This window comes from Piliocolobus tephrosceles, chromosome 7 (genome assembly GCF_002776525.5).
Source record: "Piliocolobus tephrosceles isolate RC106 chromosome 7, ASM277652v3, whole genome shotgun sequence".
NCBI classification, from domain to species: domain Eukaryota; kingdom Metazoa; phylum Chordata; class Mammalia; order Primates; family Cercopithecidae; genus Piliocolobus; species Piliocolobus tephrosceles.
This window is the reverse complement of record NC_045440.1, coordinates 106,433,623-106,448,750: the sequence shown is the minus strand read 5'-3', so window position 1 is coordinate 106,448,750 and position 15,128 is coordinate 106,433,623. Positions and strand designations below refer to the sequence as shown.

The window sequence follows — 15,128 nt, the reverse complement described above, 5'->3', positions numbered from 1 at the left end:
TGCTGGGGAATTTAAAGACACTATATTAAAAAAATTTTTAAAGCAAGTGTAGTTTTTCCTGAAGCCTAAGAACCACCTGGTTAGCCAAGTAAATTCAGGAGGCAACTACAGTGTTTAATCACAGGATGGCTTTAAGTACTGAATCTACCCCACTTCTGATCAGCCAGCCAGCAGGGGCACCGCCCCAGCAAATGACCAGCAGACAGCTCTGGGAGTACTGATCACTGTAATTGCTGACATGCAGAGAAAATGCAAGTACTCTGGATTTAGAACACTGAAACCTCCTGTTAGACTGTATCTTCTCAAAATGATTACCCTTAGTTCTTGCTCCTGGTATCCATCAAACCCAATGAAGGGCAGCTACCAAGAAGACAGAGCTCGATTTAAAAAGCCGTTTAAGGATCTTCTGCTTTGCCAAGATTTACTCAGTGATGTGTGACCTGCTTGAGATCAAAACAAATCTAAATCTAACTTGTAGGCTATTTCAGAGCCACAAATAATGCTTCACCATTAGCATACTAATCTTTTAGTATCCAACACTTTGCTGTTTTGAAGACCCTTCCAAAAGCATTTGGTGCTTGACAAGGCCCTGTGTCAATGAGCAGGTTACCTATTAAACAGGTTCCTAGCTATTGTGCAGAGATCTGGGACACAGCAAATTCCTATGGCTTACTCAAAATCCTGATGGTGATAAAAGCCAAGATAAAACTTCCATCTCACCTTATAACTAAATCCTACTCTGCCACCTTATTATGAAAAATAAATAAAAGCCACTTGCGGCCGGGCGCTGTGGCTCAAGCCTGTAATCCCAGCACTTTGGGAGGCCGAGACGGGCGGATCACGAGGTCAGGAGATCGAGACCATCTTGGCTAACACGGTGAAACCCCGTCTCTACTAACAATACAAAAAACTAGCCGGGCGACGGTGGCGGGCGCCTGTAGTCCCAGCTACTCGGGAGGCTGAGGCAGGAGAATGGCGTGAACCCGGGAGGCGGAGCTTGCAGTGAGCTGAGATCCGGCCACTGCACTCCAGCCTGGGCGACAGAGCAAGACTCCGTCTCAAAAAAAAAAAAAAAAAAAAAAAAAAAAAGCCACTTGCTTTTCCTCTTTCCCCTAAGGAAAGGTATTTCTTAAAAACTGTATAAAAAAATAAATCACGAGTCCTTACTATAATGGACTTGTAGTCATTTAACATGTACTAAGACTCTGTAATGCAAGTGCTTGCTAGACATTACTATAAAACTAAGACAGCATTTCCTGATCTCCAGGTATGGGTTTAGTAAAGGAAACAGGCATAAACAGGTAACTGCAATACAGACTTGTAAGCGCTACAACAGAAAATGTACATGATACACTGGGGAATTAGTTACTTTATCTGAGGGGATTCAAAGGAGTTTCACCAAAGAGGTGATACTAGGTGGAAGTTTGAAAGAAAGGCAAAAAAGAGAAGAACATTCCAGACAGAACCCCATATGCAAATGAATACAGATGTGGAATAGCATGGTGCATTTGAGGAATTGCAAGAAGTGTGTATAACTGGGGGTCAGCACAGTAGCTCATGCCTGTAATCCCAGCACTTTGGGAGGCCAAGGCAGGCAGACCACTTGAGGTCAGGAGTTCGAGACCAGCCTGGCCGACATAATGAAACCTCATCTCTACTAAAAATACAAAAATTAGCTGAGTGTGGTAGCACATCCCAGCTACTTGGGAAGCTGAGGAAGGAGACTCACTTGAATCCGGGAGGCAGAGGTTGCGGTGAGCCGAGATCATGCCTCTGCACTCCAGCCTGGGTGACAGAGAGAGACTGTGTCTCAAAAAAAAAAAAAAAAGAAAAGAAAAAATATATATACACACATATATGGCTGGGATATAGGGTACAAGAAGAGGGTGGGTGGGTGTGTGTGTGTGTGTGTGTGTGTGTGTGTGTGTGTGTGTGTGTGTTGAGTACAGGCAGTCAAAATGGGGAGGGACAAGCAGGGTTTTAGACAGGGAAGTAACACATTTATATGTCACAAAGATGAAAACAGCAGCAATGTGGAGGACTGATGAGAAGAGAAAATACCGGAGAAAAGGAGACCAGCTAGGGTCAATTATCATGGTCCAGGCAAGGGATGAGGGAGTCAGAGCTGGAGCAGTGGCAGTGGGTCTTGGGGGAGTGGGGAGAGTAGATTTAACCACGTAAAATTGTGGATATTTGACCATTTTTTGACCTACAAGACAGCAATTTTTAACGGTTCAGCCAAATACTATGGAAGGTGGAAATGCCACAACTGATTAGACTAATGGAGGCAGGGGGTCTGTTGGAGGGGTGGGCTGCAAGGGTGAAGGAAGATTCCAAAATGACTATCACACTTGCGGTTTGGATCACTGGGCAGATGTTGCTGCCATATACTTCAACGCAACGAGAGAGTTTGAGTCTGAGATTAGGGTGTCAGTTACCTAGGAAATACCACATGGAGTGGTCCAGTAGGAACCCAGGTATGTGAGTTTGTAGGTGGGGGGAAGGCTGGCCACAGATAAAGATTTAGGAGTCCGAAAACTGCAGTTGAAGTTTTAGAGCCATGGGTGTGGTTGAAGTGATACTGACAGGAGAAGAGACCATCTCCCTCAGAAACTCTGAAACATAGAGAAACTTCTGGACAGTGGCCAGTATCATTTTTCCTGCACGTCTTAGCTAGGCTGTTCTGCTTCACTGGGGACTCCACATCCCTAAACAAAAACTTCTGTGAAGCACCCATGAGTTTGTGATGCTGCTTCCAATGACAGAGAAAAGGCAAAAGTTAACCAGTGATCTGACTCAATCAGACTATTTTAATAAGCAAAAGCAGACAAAAAATAAAAAAATAAAAACAAGGAAAGTGGTAATTCTGAAAGGACAAGTGAAAAGCACCTCTTTCTGAACAGTGTTTTACAAAAAAAAGCAGAACAGCAGCCCAGCCTCCACTTCTTTGTCCATAGCCTTGACACGGCATTTATCCACAGTGCTGCATTTAGCCTCACAGTAATGGTAGTATTTCAAAACTCTCCCATCTTTGTAGAACATTTTACAAACAGTTATATTTTGTGAATTTTAAAATTCTTTCAGGTTTGAGGACAGTTAGAATAAAAGACTGAAAAATATTAGATTGGATATTAGAGTGAATATTTTTCAGTCGATTCTACCTCAGAACTCCACTTTCATCTTCACTACTCCCAACAATAATCACTCAAGTTATCATGCCAAAAAGTGATATTCCTACCATAATTAATTAACTTGTGTAAAGCACATAGAACAATGACCAGCTCATAGAAATTACTCAGAAATGCTGGGTGTGATAAACCAAAAATTCAGCATCAGGTCATAGAGATCTTTCCTAAATGGCAGACAAAATTCCAGGCTCACTCCAAAAAGCCTATTTGCCCCTACATGAACTGCGTGTACTCTTGATGGTGCTATTTGAGCTAATGCTATGTTGTCTCTGACTAAATTTAAGCAGGTAAGTGTTTGAGTCAGTGATTCCAAATGTACTTTGAGAAACAGGTAGAACAGATGTTTTCACTGAGCAAGGAAAGGCTGGGAGCTCTCAGAAGATCAGTGTGCACTTACAAGTCATTTGCAAACAAGTCTTGACTGCAATAAACTGTTCCCTGCCTGAAATTTGCCCTTTAAACTACTAAAGTGACTGTCCAAAGATCTAAATCTCTGATGGAATATTTTTAAAGTCCTTCTATCAGAGTAAATCTGAGCTTACTTAATGAGCCTACACACCATCCCCCTGGACATCTGGGTTGGCATATGTCCACCTCTGGAGGACATTCTGTGTGCACCGGGTCCTCATTCTCCTCCTCCACCTGCCTCCTAGACACAGAGTCAACCTCTATGGCTCTAATGCCCTACAGATCTGTCAGTATCAACAGCCTAAGTGAGACACTAATATGAAGACACAACTGTAGTCTTCAGGTTACTATGTGAAGAGCTGGTATGAATGAAGGTATTCCCCCAAATGAAAAAAAAAAAAAAATTCATGATGAGCACAAGTTTGTTGTTTAGCTCCTAAAAGATCAACATTTGTGAAAATACAGTAACATTATCTTGTATTTTGAATACTTCATCAAGCCTTAAAATATCTTCATAATATATACAAGGAAGGGGCTATGTTCATTTACAGACAAAGAAAATGAGGCCAGAGAAGTTAAAAGACTTACCCCAGGTCACACAGCAAGTTGGTAGCAGAACTGAGGCAGGAGAATAGGGTCTGGAGGCAGGGAACCTAAGGTTGTTTCACCCCGATTTCCTAGAACTAAATTGAAAGGAAAACCCTAACTTTCCATGCCTAAGTAACAAAAGAACCAGAGGCTACTCCTTTTGACCTTTCCTGCATGGCAGATGGGAAATTCGTTGTCTGCAACAAATCAGACTGATTCCAGGCCAAGTCTTCATTTGTAGAGAAGTATAACTTTGTAACTTCACCCTAGCTTCTGATTGGTTGCAGAAAGCAACCAATCAGATGTTTGCACAGGAGTGTGACCTTTGTAACTTCACTTCAGCCTCTGGTTGGCTGCTTTCTGCAACCAATGAGACTGACTGCAGGCTACCACTTCATTTACATGAGGTGAGCATGAAGTGGCCAATGGGAAACTTGTAGGAGTTATCTGGACCCAAGAAGATTCTGTATCCGGACCCTTGAGCCACTGCTCGGGTTTGCTCCTACACTGTGGAGTGTACTTTCTTTTGTTTTTAATAAATCCCTGCTTTTGTTCTTCTGTTGCTTCATTCTTATTTTGCTTTGTTGGGCATTTTGTCCAATTCTTTGTTTAAAACACCAAGAACCTGGACAACCTGAAGTCACAACCCTACCATTGACAGACCCTACGAGTGACAGATTCTACCGGTGATAGAACCAGCAATAGAACTCAGATCCCTGGGTCCAGGACTCTTTCCATTATACTAAGCTACTTCCCACATGACACAATGAAACTGGAAAAGAAAATATTTCATGGACCTGACCTTACTAATTCCACTTCTTTACTACCTCCTATGTCTTCCACCCTGCTGCCTCCCCTTGAAGCATATATGTATCTATAAGAATCCTTTGGGGTGGAGATACACTGTATTTATATTTTCTCAAAGAACGGGTGGAGATAACACTGTATTTATATTTTCTCAAAGAATATCCGGTGTGGCAATGGCAGAATATGGAAAAATGACATGGAATAGTGTTAAAAGGGTACAGGACCTGAAGCTAAAAGATGTGAGTTCTAGCCCTAACTCTGCCATTGGACACTTTACACAGCCATATGTCTCAGGGAACTATTTAAGCATTTTAACTTCTTCTTCCATGAGAATAAGAGTGATACCTGTCCATACTTCACAGACTTGTAAATTTCAAATTAGGCAATGCATGTTAAATCTACAAATTTAAAAAGTGTTTAATAAAAACAGGTTTATTTGTTTTTTAAATAAAAGGAACATACAGATTGAGTAAAATCTAAGCTCAAAGTGATGGTGAACATCTGGAGATCAATACGGCAGTCCAGTAGCCATTCTGGTACACTTCCTTTGCCAAGTAAAATGAGGAATTACAGACACATAGTAGGTATGCAATAGTGAATAAAGAATTTTCAAAAAGCAGCACAGTGAGGCAGAAAAAGTACCACACCAGACATCGAGGTTCTAGTTCTAGCCCTGCCACAAATGAGATGTGTGACCCTGGGCAAACTATTAATACCTCACCAGCCTCAAACTTCTAAGTCTATGAACAGGAGGTTGTCAAACAGACTGTGCCAAGTCCCTTCTAGGTCTAAAATTATTACAACTAGAGTTCACAGAACTCACTCATGAGGTTAATTTATCACAAAGGCAAGACAGCAAACATATTTCCTCAGCCAACATCCAAACTCTAAAAGGAATTCTAGGAACCAAATGGTTTTACAAAAACTTCTACTTACTTGCTAGACCTTGGAACTACCATTTCGGCTAGTGTTTCATACTGCTTAATCCAGTCGTTGTGGTTTAACCTGCAGGAAAGGTACAATACACATTGGAAAAGAAAAACAAGCCCTATTTCCTGCCATATCAAGGAAGAGAAAAAATTATGTGACAAATAGGAAATCTGGCTATAGTGAGTATACTCCAACTCTATGTAACAAAAAAAAATTCAGGTTTCCTACTGAGAATGAATTTCCAATACACTGAGTAATGCAGGAAATATAGATCACCACCCTACCTCCAGTAACTACTGCAAAAGAGGCACATCCTAGAACTACATTTGGAAAAGAAGTAAAGCACAGTATAGATTCTAAATTATTTTCAAGCTGCATAGTTCATACGTATAGTGCCTCATTTTTTAAAAATGGTCATGCTAAAATCACTGTCATTCCTGCTCAGTGGCAGTTATGAAGGACTGAAAAAAACTGTATTTATGGAAAGCACAGAGTACCATGAGGTAGTAAGTAAATGAAGTGACAGTAAACTACGTTTCCACAAAGCATTGTGCAACAACCTTCTCTAGAGGCCACTGGCTTCCCGGCGTGTAGGGAGAGACAACTATGCTTGAGATTGAAAACAAATAATTATAGTGTTTATAGGCCAGGATAGAGAATAATTCATCATGTAAGATGTCTTAGGTCCTATGTTTCAATTACGAGGTACAGAAAACCATAAAAATTTCTGGTTTTGACCCCGAGTTTTTAATAAAGGTTGAATGAGTCAAATATTTTATCTGGGCAAAAGTTATTTTCCTACATAGTATAAAAAAGCACAGATACATAGAATTTGTTATAAATAATCAGTGTTTCAGTGTAGCAGAGGGGAGTTATGTAACTAGAACACAAAATAAAACTTCTGGAGTGAAATCCTTAGATTTAAGGCCTTCTCCCTCTGCAAAGAAAAATCCAAAAGGTAGCATACTGCAATAAAGGGGAAAAAATGCAGAACTGAGATAATATTGTAGCCACTGCAAATTCCACGGAGGCATTATTTTCTAGTACTCCCAATCTCTGAACCAGATAAAAATGCAGAGCACAGCAAGGAAGTCTGCATGCAAAGATACTCTGAAAAAGACCCAAATCTCCCACCTGAGTTCGGATCCCCCAAACATTCCCTGATAGCAAGACTTCAGTGTAAGGCAAAGTGAAACCATTAATAGTGCTATACAGACACGCACAGAGTCCAGATCTTCCTACAAGTACCCAAAGGTTTCACTTCATTTCATTCAAGATTAACTATGATCAAATATTAAATAACACAGAAGGCCTAATCCTAAAGAGATTTCAAAGGTTGTCTAGCCCAGTGGTTAGCAAACTATGCACATAGCCAAGCCTGTTTTGTAAATAAAGTTTTATTCAAACAGCCACATCCATTTGTTTATATATAATTTATGGCTACTTAAGCTATAACCACAAAGTTGACACAGTGGAGTAGTTGTGACAGAGATCACATTGTTTACAAAGCCTACAATACTTACTATCTAGCCCTTCATTAAAAAAAAATTGCTAATCTCTGCTCTAATCCATTCTTTGTGTCTTACAATGCTTAATTCATCCTAACCGGTCATAAAGATTTTTTTTGGGAAAAAATGCAAAGACCTTCCTATTTTGAGAAATCTAAAATCTGTATTTGTTAAACAATCAATAATTTAGCATTACCTAATGTTTGAATGAGCCAACTCTACCAAGCTGCTAAATTTGATTTGGAAACTCAATTTATAATTGAAGTCTCCATTGCCAGGTTATGATCTAATTTCTACTTTATGTGCCACATGAGCAAATGCTGATTGACAGAATGAATGGCAAGGTTATATTCCTTTTACGCTTGGATTTTATGGAAAACTTCAAACTACAATACTAGATACTAACATTTTTCTTGTATTTTAACAAGTAAAACCTTTTGTAATAGAAAGACTTACTTGGGAACTACTACGAGTAATGTGACGAGATACTCTGAATCAAGAACAAAGTCATCCTTCTTCACAATTTCTGCTAGACTTCTTGTTAGCAAACTTCCTCTGAGGAATTAAAAAAAAAATCATTAGGCTGATAATTATGTGCTTCTGTAACACAAATAAACAGCAGGATAATCATTTTCACATATACTATATATACATTGAGAGGGATTAGTCTTAGTTAAGAGTTTTACTTTGTAAAGAGTCATCATTTAGCTGAATATATCCTACCCTGGCAACCAAGGAAATACCTTCTATCAAAATTTGCCTCTAGTGTTTTGTGTTTGCTTTAATTATCATAACTCAGCTCTTCTCTTGCCTACATATATAATATCTTGACTGGAAAAGTGCTATCTACTCATTAGATATCAATTAAAGTCTATTCTATCATATAATTATGAAATTATGTCATCTAAGCACAACACCTTCGGTGTTCTTCCCTCCCTTGGGTATCATCTGATACCAGGCAATTTTGGTAGCTAACCCAATAATTAACTCTTTCAAATCGGTCTTCATTTGCCTTCCAGTAATCACTTTGCTATAATAAATATGTCTTGTCCTGTTTGTATCACTCATAGTATCCAACCAACTTTCCCTCTAGGATATGAAGGCACAACTTGAATACTTTCATGCTTAAAGCTGCACTTGTAGTAGTCATAGTACGAGGGGATCAACCAAAACAATTCAGTCCTGTTTTCAAAAACCTAATGAGTGAAAAACCTAAACTCTGAAAACAGATTAAGAGAATAATTGTTACATCATAAAAGGATTATTCTATAGTTAAGCGATAGGTAATTACTATGCAGTTAAACCATGATTTCATTTAAAACAATTAATTTTAGACTATTTTTCAGTGAAATATCAAATGGATAAAGGGATAATCCAGGACCCAGTTCACAAGTATTATTTATAAAACAAGTATAATAAATCAGCCTCACATCTGTTTTGATTAGTCTGAATTCTATAAACTTACCTTAGTGAGCTTTTCTCCATGAAGTAAAAGAAATACCATTTTGATTACAGAAACAACATAAACTGAAACTAACTAAATCCCAAAAATATCTCTCTCGGTGTATGCTAGTGTGCTTCTCGAGTTCTTAATATTCAAATATACTTGATCTGCTTACGCATTCTTTCGTTCCAAATTCTGAAGATTTCCTTTCAGGTTATTGTATGCAGATGCTCGAGATTTCAGGTCATTATCAATCTGAGTTACTCCCTTCGAAAAAGAAGAAAAATAGACGAAATTTTCCTAAATCTGCCTCTACTAATACTAACAAAGTAGCTAAACTTTAACTTCTACAAAAAAAACCCACTAGTTTCTAGTGTAAGAATATTCTATTATTTTAAAAGCACGACTTTAGGAGATCATTTAAAAAACAGTCTACTTCATTTTTAATATAATTTCCACATAAATCTTTTCTACTAAAAATAATGTTTTAGTCCACACGTATTTTAATTATTATATTACTTCTTAAACCATGGAAATGGAATCTAGGCTACTGGGTTTGGAGATTACTAATTACAAGGCTTCAATTCACAAGACCGAAGGATATTTTCCAAAATAAACTAAATTACATGAAGACTTTTAATTACTGCAAACATCACTATTACATAGAATATTTTTCTATGAAATTAAAATTAGAGTTGAATTTATTCATAAATGTTACAAAAGCTGCCTTTTCAAATGAATAGAATACTAAACTAACTACATAGGGAGAAAATGTGAAGTAAACAATATTTGAAGAACTGACTTTAACATAGTTCTAGCATTATTAGCTGTGTAGCACGAGGGTAAGTCACTTCACGTCTCTAAGCCTGCTTCCCTATCTACAGCAGCATCAGGAAGCGAATGATCTAATCCTTAAGGATCCAGAAAATAAGGCTCAGTCACAGTAAGAACACCACTTTATATTATCAAATAATGTAAATAATAGTTTCTTAAACTATAGTCATCAAATTATATGATGACTTTAGTTAAAATCTTTGATAGTCTATTTATTTACATTTAACTATGTAACACACTGCATAACTAAAGTTGGGAGCAAAGGAAAGTCTGTCCAATAATTTAAACTACACTTCTTGCCCCAGCCAGGTCAATAAGAATGCTGGCAAACAATTAACAGGTCCTTGTCTATTTGTCTCATTATAGTTACTGTTAAGACTTTTATTCCACAAACAGATCTTGGGGGGAAAACCAGACTTTTACATTTCTTCTCAAGTTCAAGGATTTCTCAATATAAAAGGAGTTCTTGGCCGGGCGCGGTGGCTCAAGCCTGTAATCCCAGCACTTTGGGAGGCAGAGGCGGGCGGATCACGAGGTCAGGAGATCAAGACCATCCTGGCTAACACGGTGAAACCCCGTCTCTACTAAAAATACAAAAAACTAGCTGGGCGAGGTGGCGGGCGCCTGTAGTCCCAGCTACTCGGGAGGCTGAGCCAGGAGAATGGTGTAAACCCAGGAGGCAGTTTCTCAGCTTGCAGTGAGCTGAGATCCGGCCACTGCACTCCAGCCTAGGCGACAGAGTGAGACTCCGTCTCAAAAAAAAAAAAAAAAAAAAGGAGTTCTTGGTGAGTTCATGCATCGGCTTCAAGGTCCATGTACTTGCTGAAACTACATAAAATTATGTGGCACATGAATAGGGGAATTTTTCCAGGCAGAGGATCAAAACTAAATAGTCGGAAGGAGTCAGAGAACCCATAGGGTTTAATGTTTGAACAAGTACACTATGCATACAAACATACTTCAGTGACCACTATCATCTACCTGAACGACTAAGAAATCTTAATAGACCCCAATTTCCTATTCTACACAATCTCAGGTGCCCTTAAAATTTGTATAAATAATACAGAATTTTCACACTTTCTTAAACACTGTTGATGTAATATTCAAGTTAATTATATAACTAAGTATAAAACTTAGATAATCTACACATGAAAGTGTTATACTTTTTAACATCTTTTGATGTCTAAAGTTGTAGTAAGGACACCCTCTATCTGTGACACATAACTAAGCTGCCTTATCAAAACCTAAAAAGTATTTCATAGTGAAATTATAAAATAAGCAAAGCCACTATAGATCAATGTGTCCTACTTGTCTTAAGTATTATCTTACCTTGGCAATTATTTCAGAAATATTTTTCAGGGACTGCTTGATTGGATATTTGGCCATGTCCCACTGGAACCTTGTTATATAAGTAACCAAGTCCACTGAAATAAGGGAATAAACTAATTACTGAAGAGAAGCAATAGAATTGTTCAGTTTTTCACACAGCAATATATTTTAACGCTGAAATTGGCATTGAGGAAATCAGCAAAGATGTCATTTCTGAAGAATCCTGATTAAATGTGAACTATATTAAGTAACATGGATTAATCAAAATTTCTACCTTGTAATCTCTTCTTCTTACTCAAAATTTAATACAAATTAAGATGCTCCTTCTAATTTGATTACTTTAAAAATGAAATATGTACATATTCCTAATATGCTTCATACATAGGAGAGACACACAAAGATTAAGAAACTACTTCAAATTGTCTCCTCGATAAGTAGAATTTCACAAAAGAATGTTCTTTCTTTGATAACTTACCCAAGCAAACTGAAAATAAACTTGTCTATTAAAACCATGTTGATGACTGTTTCCAGGAGTTCACATTTTAACAATTTTCAAAACATGGACCCTTTCACTTTCAAATGGAAAGAATAAAACATGTAGAGCTAAAAAAATACTCAACAACTGATTCCTTGGAGTTTAGTAATCAAAGTGACTTCACCCCTAATGGGATCAAGGACAGTGAAACCAAATGGCAATTATGGCAGCACTCACTGACAAAAGTAATTCATATAAAAATATCTTTCTCTTCTCAGTATCTCCTTACACAATACCAGTGAGTCAACAACACAGATGGTATTTCTGAAAGCAACTCTATCTAGATGCACTGCCCCTCTTGGTCAACCACCATTCCACCTACTAGACTGACTGCCCTAGTTCATAAAATACATAGAAGGTCAGTAAAGACAACACAAATTAACTTATTAATATCTAACATACCTTCTGTTCCTTCTCAAAACACAAATTAACAGACACAGTAAACAATGACATCAGAATTACTTTGATAACAAAGAGCAAGAATAAGTTACTACATTTTTAACTGATTAAATATTCATTGAGCAGCTATTATTTGCAAGAAGAAATGAGATTTCAGGAATACTGGATTTAAAATATAGTAACCTAATCAGAGTAGGCGATCCCGTAGAGAATGAAAGGAAAGCGTTACTTCCTTCTTTTTTTTTTTTTTTTTTTTTTTTTTTTTTTTTTTAAGAGACAGAGTCTTGCTCTGTCACCCAGGCTAGAGTACAGAGGTACAATCATAGCTCACTGCAGCCTCGAACTCCTGAGCTCAAGCAATCCCCTCTCCTCAACCTCCTGACTAGCTGAGACTATGGGCACACGCCACTACATCCAGGTAATTTTTTTCTTTTTCTTTCTTTCTTTTTGTTTGGGTTTTTTAGAGACAGGCTCTCCCTATGTTGCCCAGGCTTGTCTTGAACTCCTGCACTCAAGCGATCCTCCTGCCACAGCCTCCCAATGTGCTGGGATTACAGGCGTGAGCCACCATGCCAGCTCATTATTTCCTATTATAATGACATATCACTAAAGATGGGCTTAATTTTAAATGAAGCAAAATGCTAAAATGACATTTCATAAGAAAATAAGAAATGCAAGCACAAGTGAAAACAATGGGGTCAGAATCATCTTTATAAAGTCATTACTACATAGAGCAAACTCTATATAAATACTGGCTTCTATCCACAGAGAAGTCAGTAGGCTATTTTATGGGTATTAAGTAAAGAAATGCCAAAATTATATTGGGGAGGAGGCACTATTCTGCAATAAAACTAATAATTTCTGTTCTAAGGCTTTAATAGCTATATACTATTAAATACAAAAACCTACATAAGACAGCAGGTATTCAACTGGAACAATGCTGAGATATACAACTTGGAAACTTGTAAATGAGTGAACAAATAGGTGCTGGAAAGAACTAAGGCAAATCTTTACAATACTCCTCTTGCAGGGGACTTGGCATCGTATCATAAGCCATATTATATATCATGTAAGACTGTCTTCTACCAGATTATGTTTCAGGGAACAGGATGTACCTGGAAGTATCACCAAATTCAGTAATGATAATTGTACTTTAATGGCTTTCTATTGTATTTAGTGTCCTTTTCTATAGATTTTTTTTGTTTGTTTGTTTGTTTGTTTGTTTGAGATAGAGTCTGTCGCCCAGGCTGGAGTGCAGTGGCCGGATTTCAGCTCACTGCAAGCTCCGCCTCCCCGGTATACGCCATTCTCCTGCCTCAGCCTCCCGAGTAGCTGGGACTACAGGCGCCCGCCACCTCGCCCGGCTAGTGTTTTGTATTTTTTAGTAGAGACGGGGTTTCACCGTGTTAGCCAGGGTGGTCTCGATCTCCTGACCTCCTGATCCGCCAGTCTCGGCCTCCCAAAGTGCTGGGATTACAGGCTTGAGCCACCGCGCCCGGCTTCTATAGACTTTTTTACATTACTTTTTGTTTCTGCAGCTTAGTTATTCACTTTATATGAGTTAATAATGATCAATCATGAGCATTAGCTTACCTCCATTAGCCAACAGATTCTCTTGAACTTTGTCTTTACTATCTTCCAATACATCAGCCATGTATTGAGCCACTTTCTTAACCACTCTGAGGAGGAAAAAAAATTAACCATTTTCAGGAAAAAGATCTAAATTGCATTCTATATGATGAACATATTATATAAAGACATGAGTTTGACTATATATGTTCCCATTATACCTATCCATATAATATACAATAAATGGATCTTACCTTATAATGTTTTAAGGATAAAATGGACCAAGATTTTGTTACATGCAAAAGTCAACTGAGTAACTGTAGAGTTTTAAGGAGACTACATGCAGTGTGTTACTAGTCTAGAAAGAAAGTGGTGGGAAGCTAGTGAGAAACAGTCTGTAAAGAGGCATATATTTATACGCCAAAAACTGGACAATGCAAGGACCAAGAACAAAGGAGGCAGCCAAGAACTAGCACTCACCATGTTCCTACGACATGCAAGACACTGTGGTTTCCCTTAGGAAAAAAGGGATCTTATAGGCAAGAGAACGTAAGCAATAGTCATGATGAAAAATTAGGTCCTACATTATTAATTGTTTATTGAGCATCTACTATCTACAAGGAGCTATGCTATAGAGGAAGCCGTAATGCCAAAACTATTAGGTTGGTGCAAAAGTAATTGTGGTTCTGGCCATTACTTTAGAAACAAAAAAATGGCAAAAACTCTATTACTTTTGCGCCAACCTAAACCAAGGCACCTACATATGACCTTGTCAATTCTTTCATTTATAAGACACTGAGGTATAAAAGTATAAGTGACTTATCCAAAGTCACAAGACCAGTTAACGTCAAAGATGTGACTAGAAACATATTGTCCTGACTTTAGAGTCCAGGGTTCTCTTCCTCATTCCATGTCTGCCTCTAGGCCCTGGGTGGGATTCAGAATCACACAACACAACAAAATCACCACCTTTACACATTGCTTAAAATCTCATTGGAAAGATACAAAAATATATAAATTACTAAATATAAAGCAATCTGAAGTCAGTGCCAGCTGAGACTGCCAGGTTGCAGACAGAGAGAGATAAAGGGAGGGATCACTTGCAGCTACTGTAGTCAAGAAAGCCCAAAGGCTCATGAGCAGGGCAATGAAGGACAGAAATGGTTTTACAAGGATGATTACCTGGGAAGAAAGCATATTCTTGCCATGGGGCATAATGTGAGTCAAGATAAGAGGTGGAAAAGCAGTAGGCATCTAGAGAATGGTGAGGAGTCCAGACTGATGGGAGCAGCAGACTGAGAAGTAGGGAGGGGAGCTTAGGCTAGGAAAGTGGGATGCCAGATTACAGATATATAGCCTGTGAAGTCACACTCTAGACAGGGACGTAACACAGTTGAAACAGGGCTCAGGACAAGTATTCTGATGACTATATGCTCAACAGCTAGGAGGGGAAACTGGAAGACAAATTAAGAAATTCCTGTAACGGTTTCATTTTTTTCTTAAAACAGTGTGTGTATACATATACACACATACACACACACACATATATATATATATATTTTTTTTTTTTTTAAGAGACAGTCTCGCTC

At 38.2% G+C, this 15,128-nt stretch overlaps 1 protein-coding gene across 2 annotated transcripts in view; it reads right to left on the bottom strand.

The window, feature by feature from the left end:
* Window positions 1-15,128, bottom strand: part of ATP6V1C1 (ATPase H+ transporting V1 subunit C1) — a 95,934-nt gene that overhangs the window by 11,877 nt on the left and 68,929 nt on the right. For both annotated transcript variants that reach the window (XM_023225502.1, XM_023225496.1), the window contains exons 4-8: window positions 13,564-13,649; window positions 11,037-11,131; window positions 9,049-9,140; window positions 7,886-7,984; window positions 5,928-5,996 (exon numbers count right to left, since the gene is read on the bottom strand). In XM_023225502.1, coding sequence (XP_023081270.1) covers window positions 5,928-5,996; window positions 7,886-7,984; window positions 9,049-9,140; window positions 11,037-11,131; window positions 13,564-13,649 — 441 coding nt within the window. The remainder of the gene's footprint in view (window positions 1-5,927; window positions 5,997-7,885; window positions 7,985-9,048; window positions 9,141-11,036; window positions 11,132-13,563; window positions 13,650-15,128) is intronic.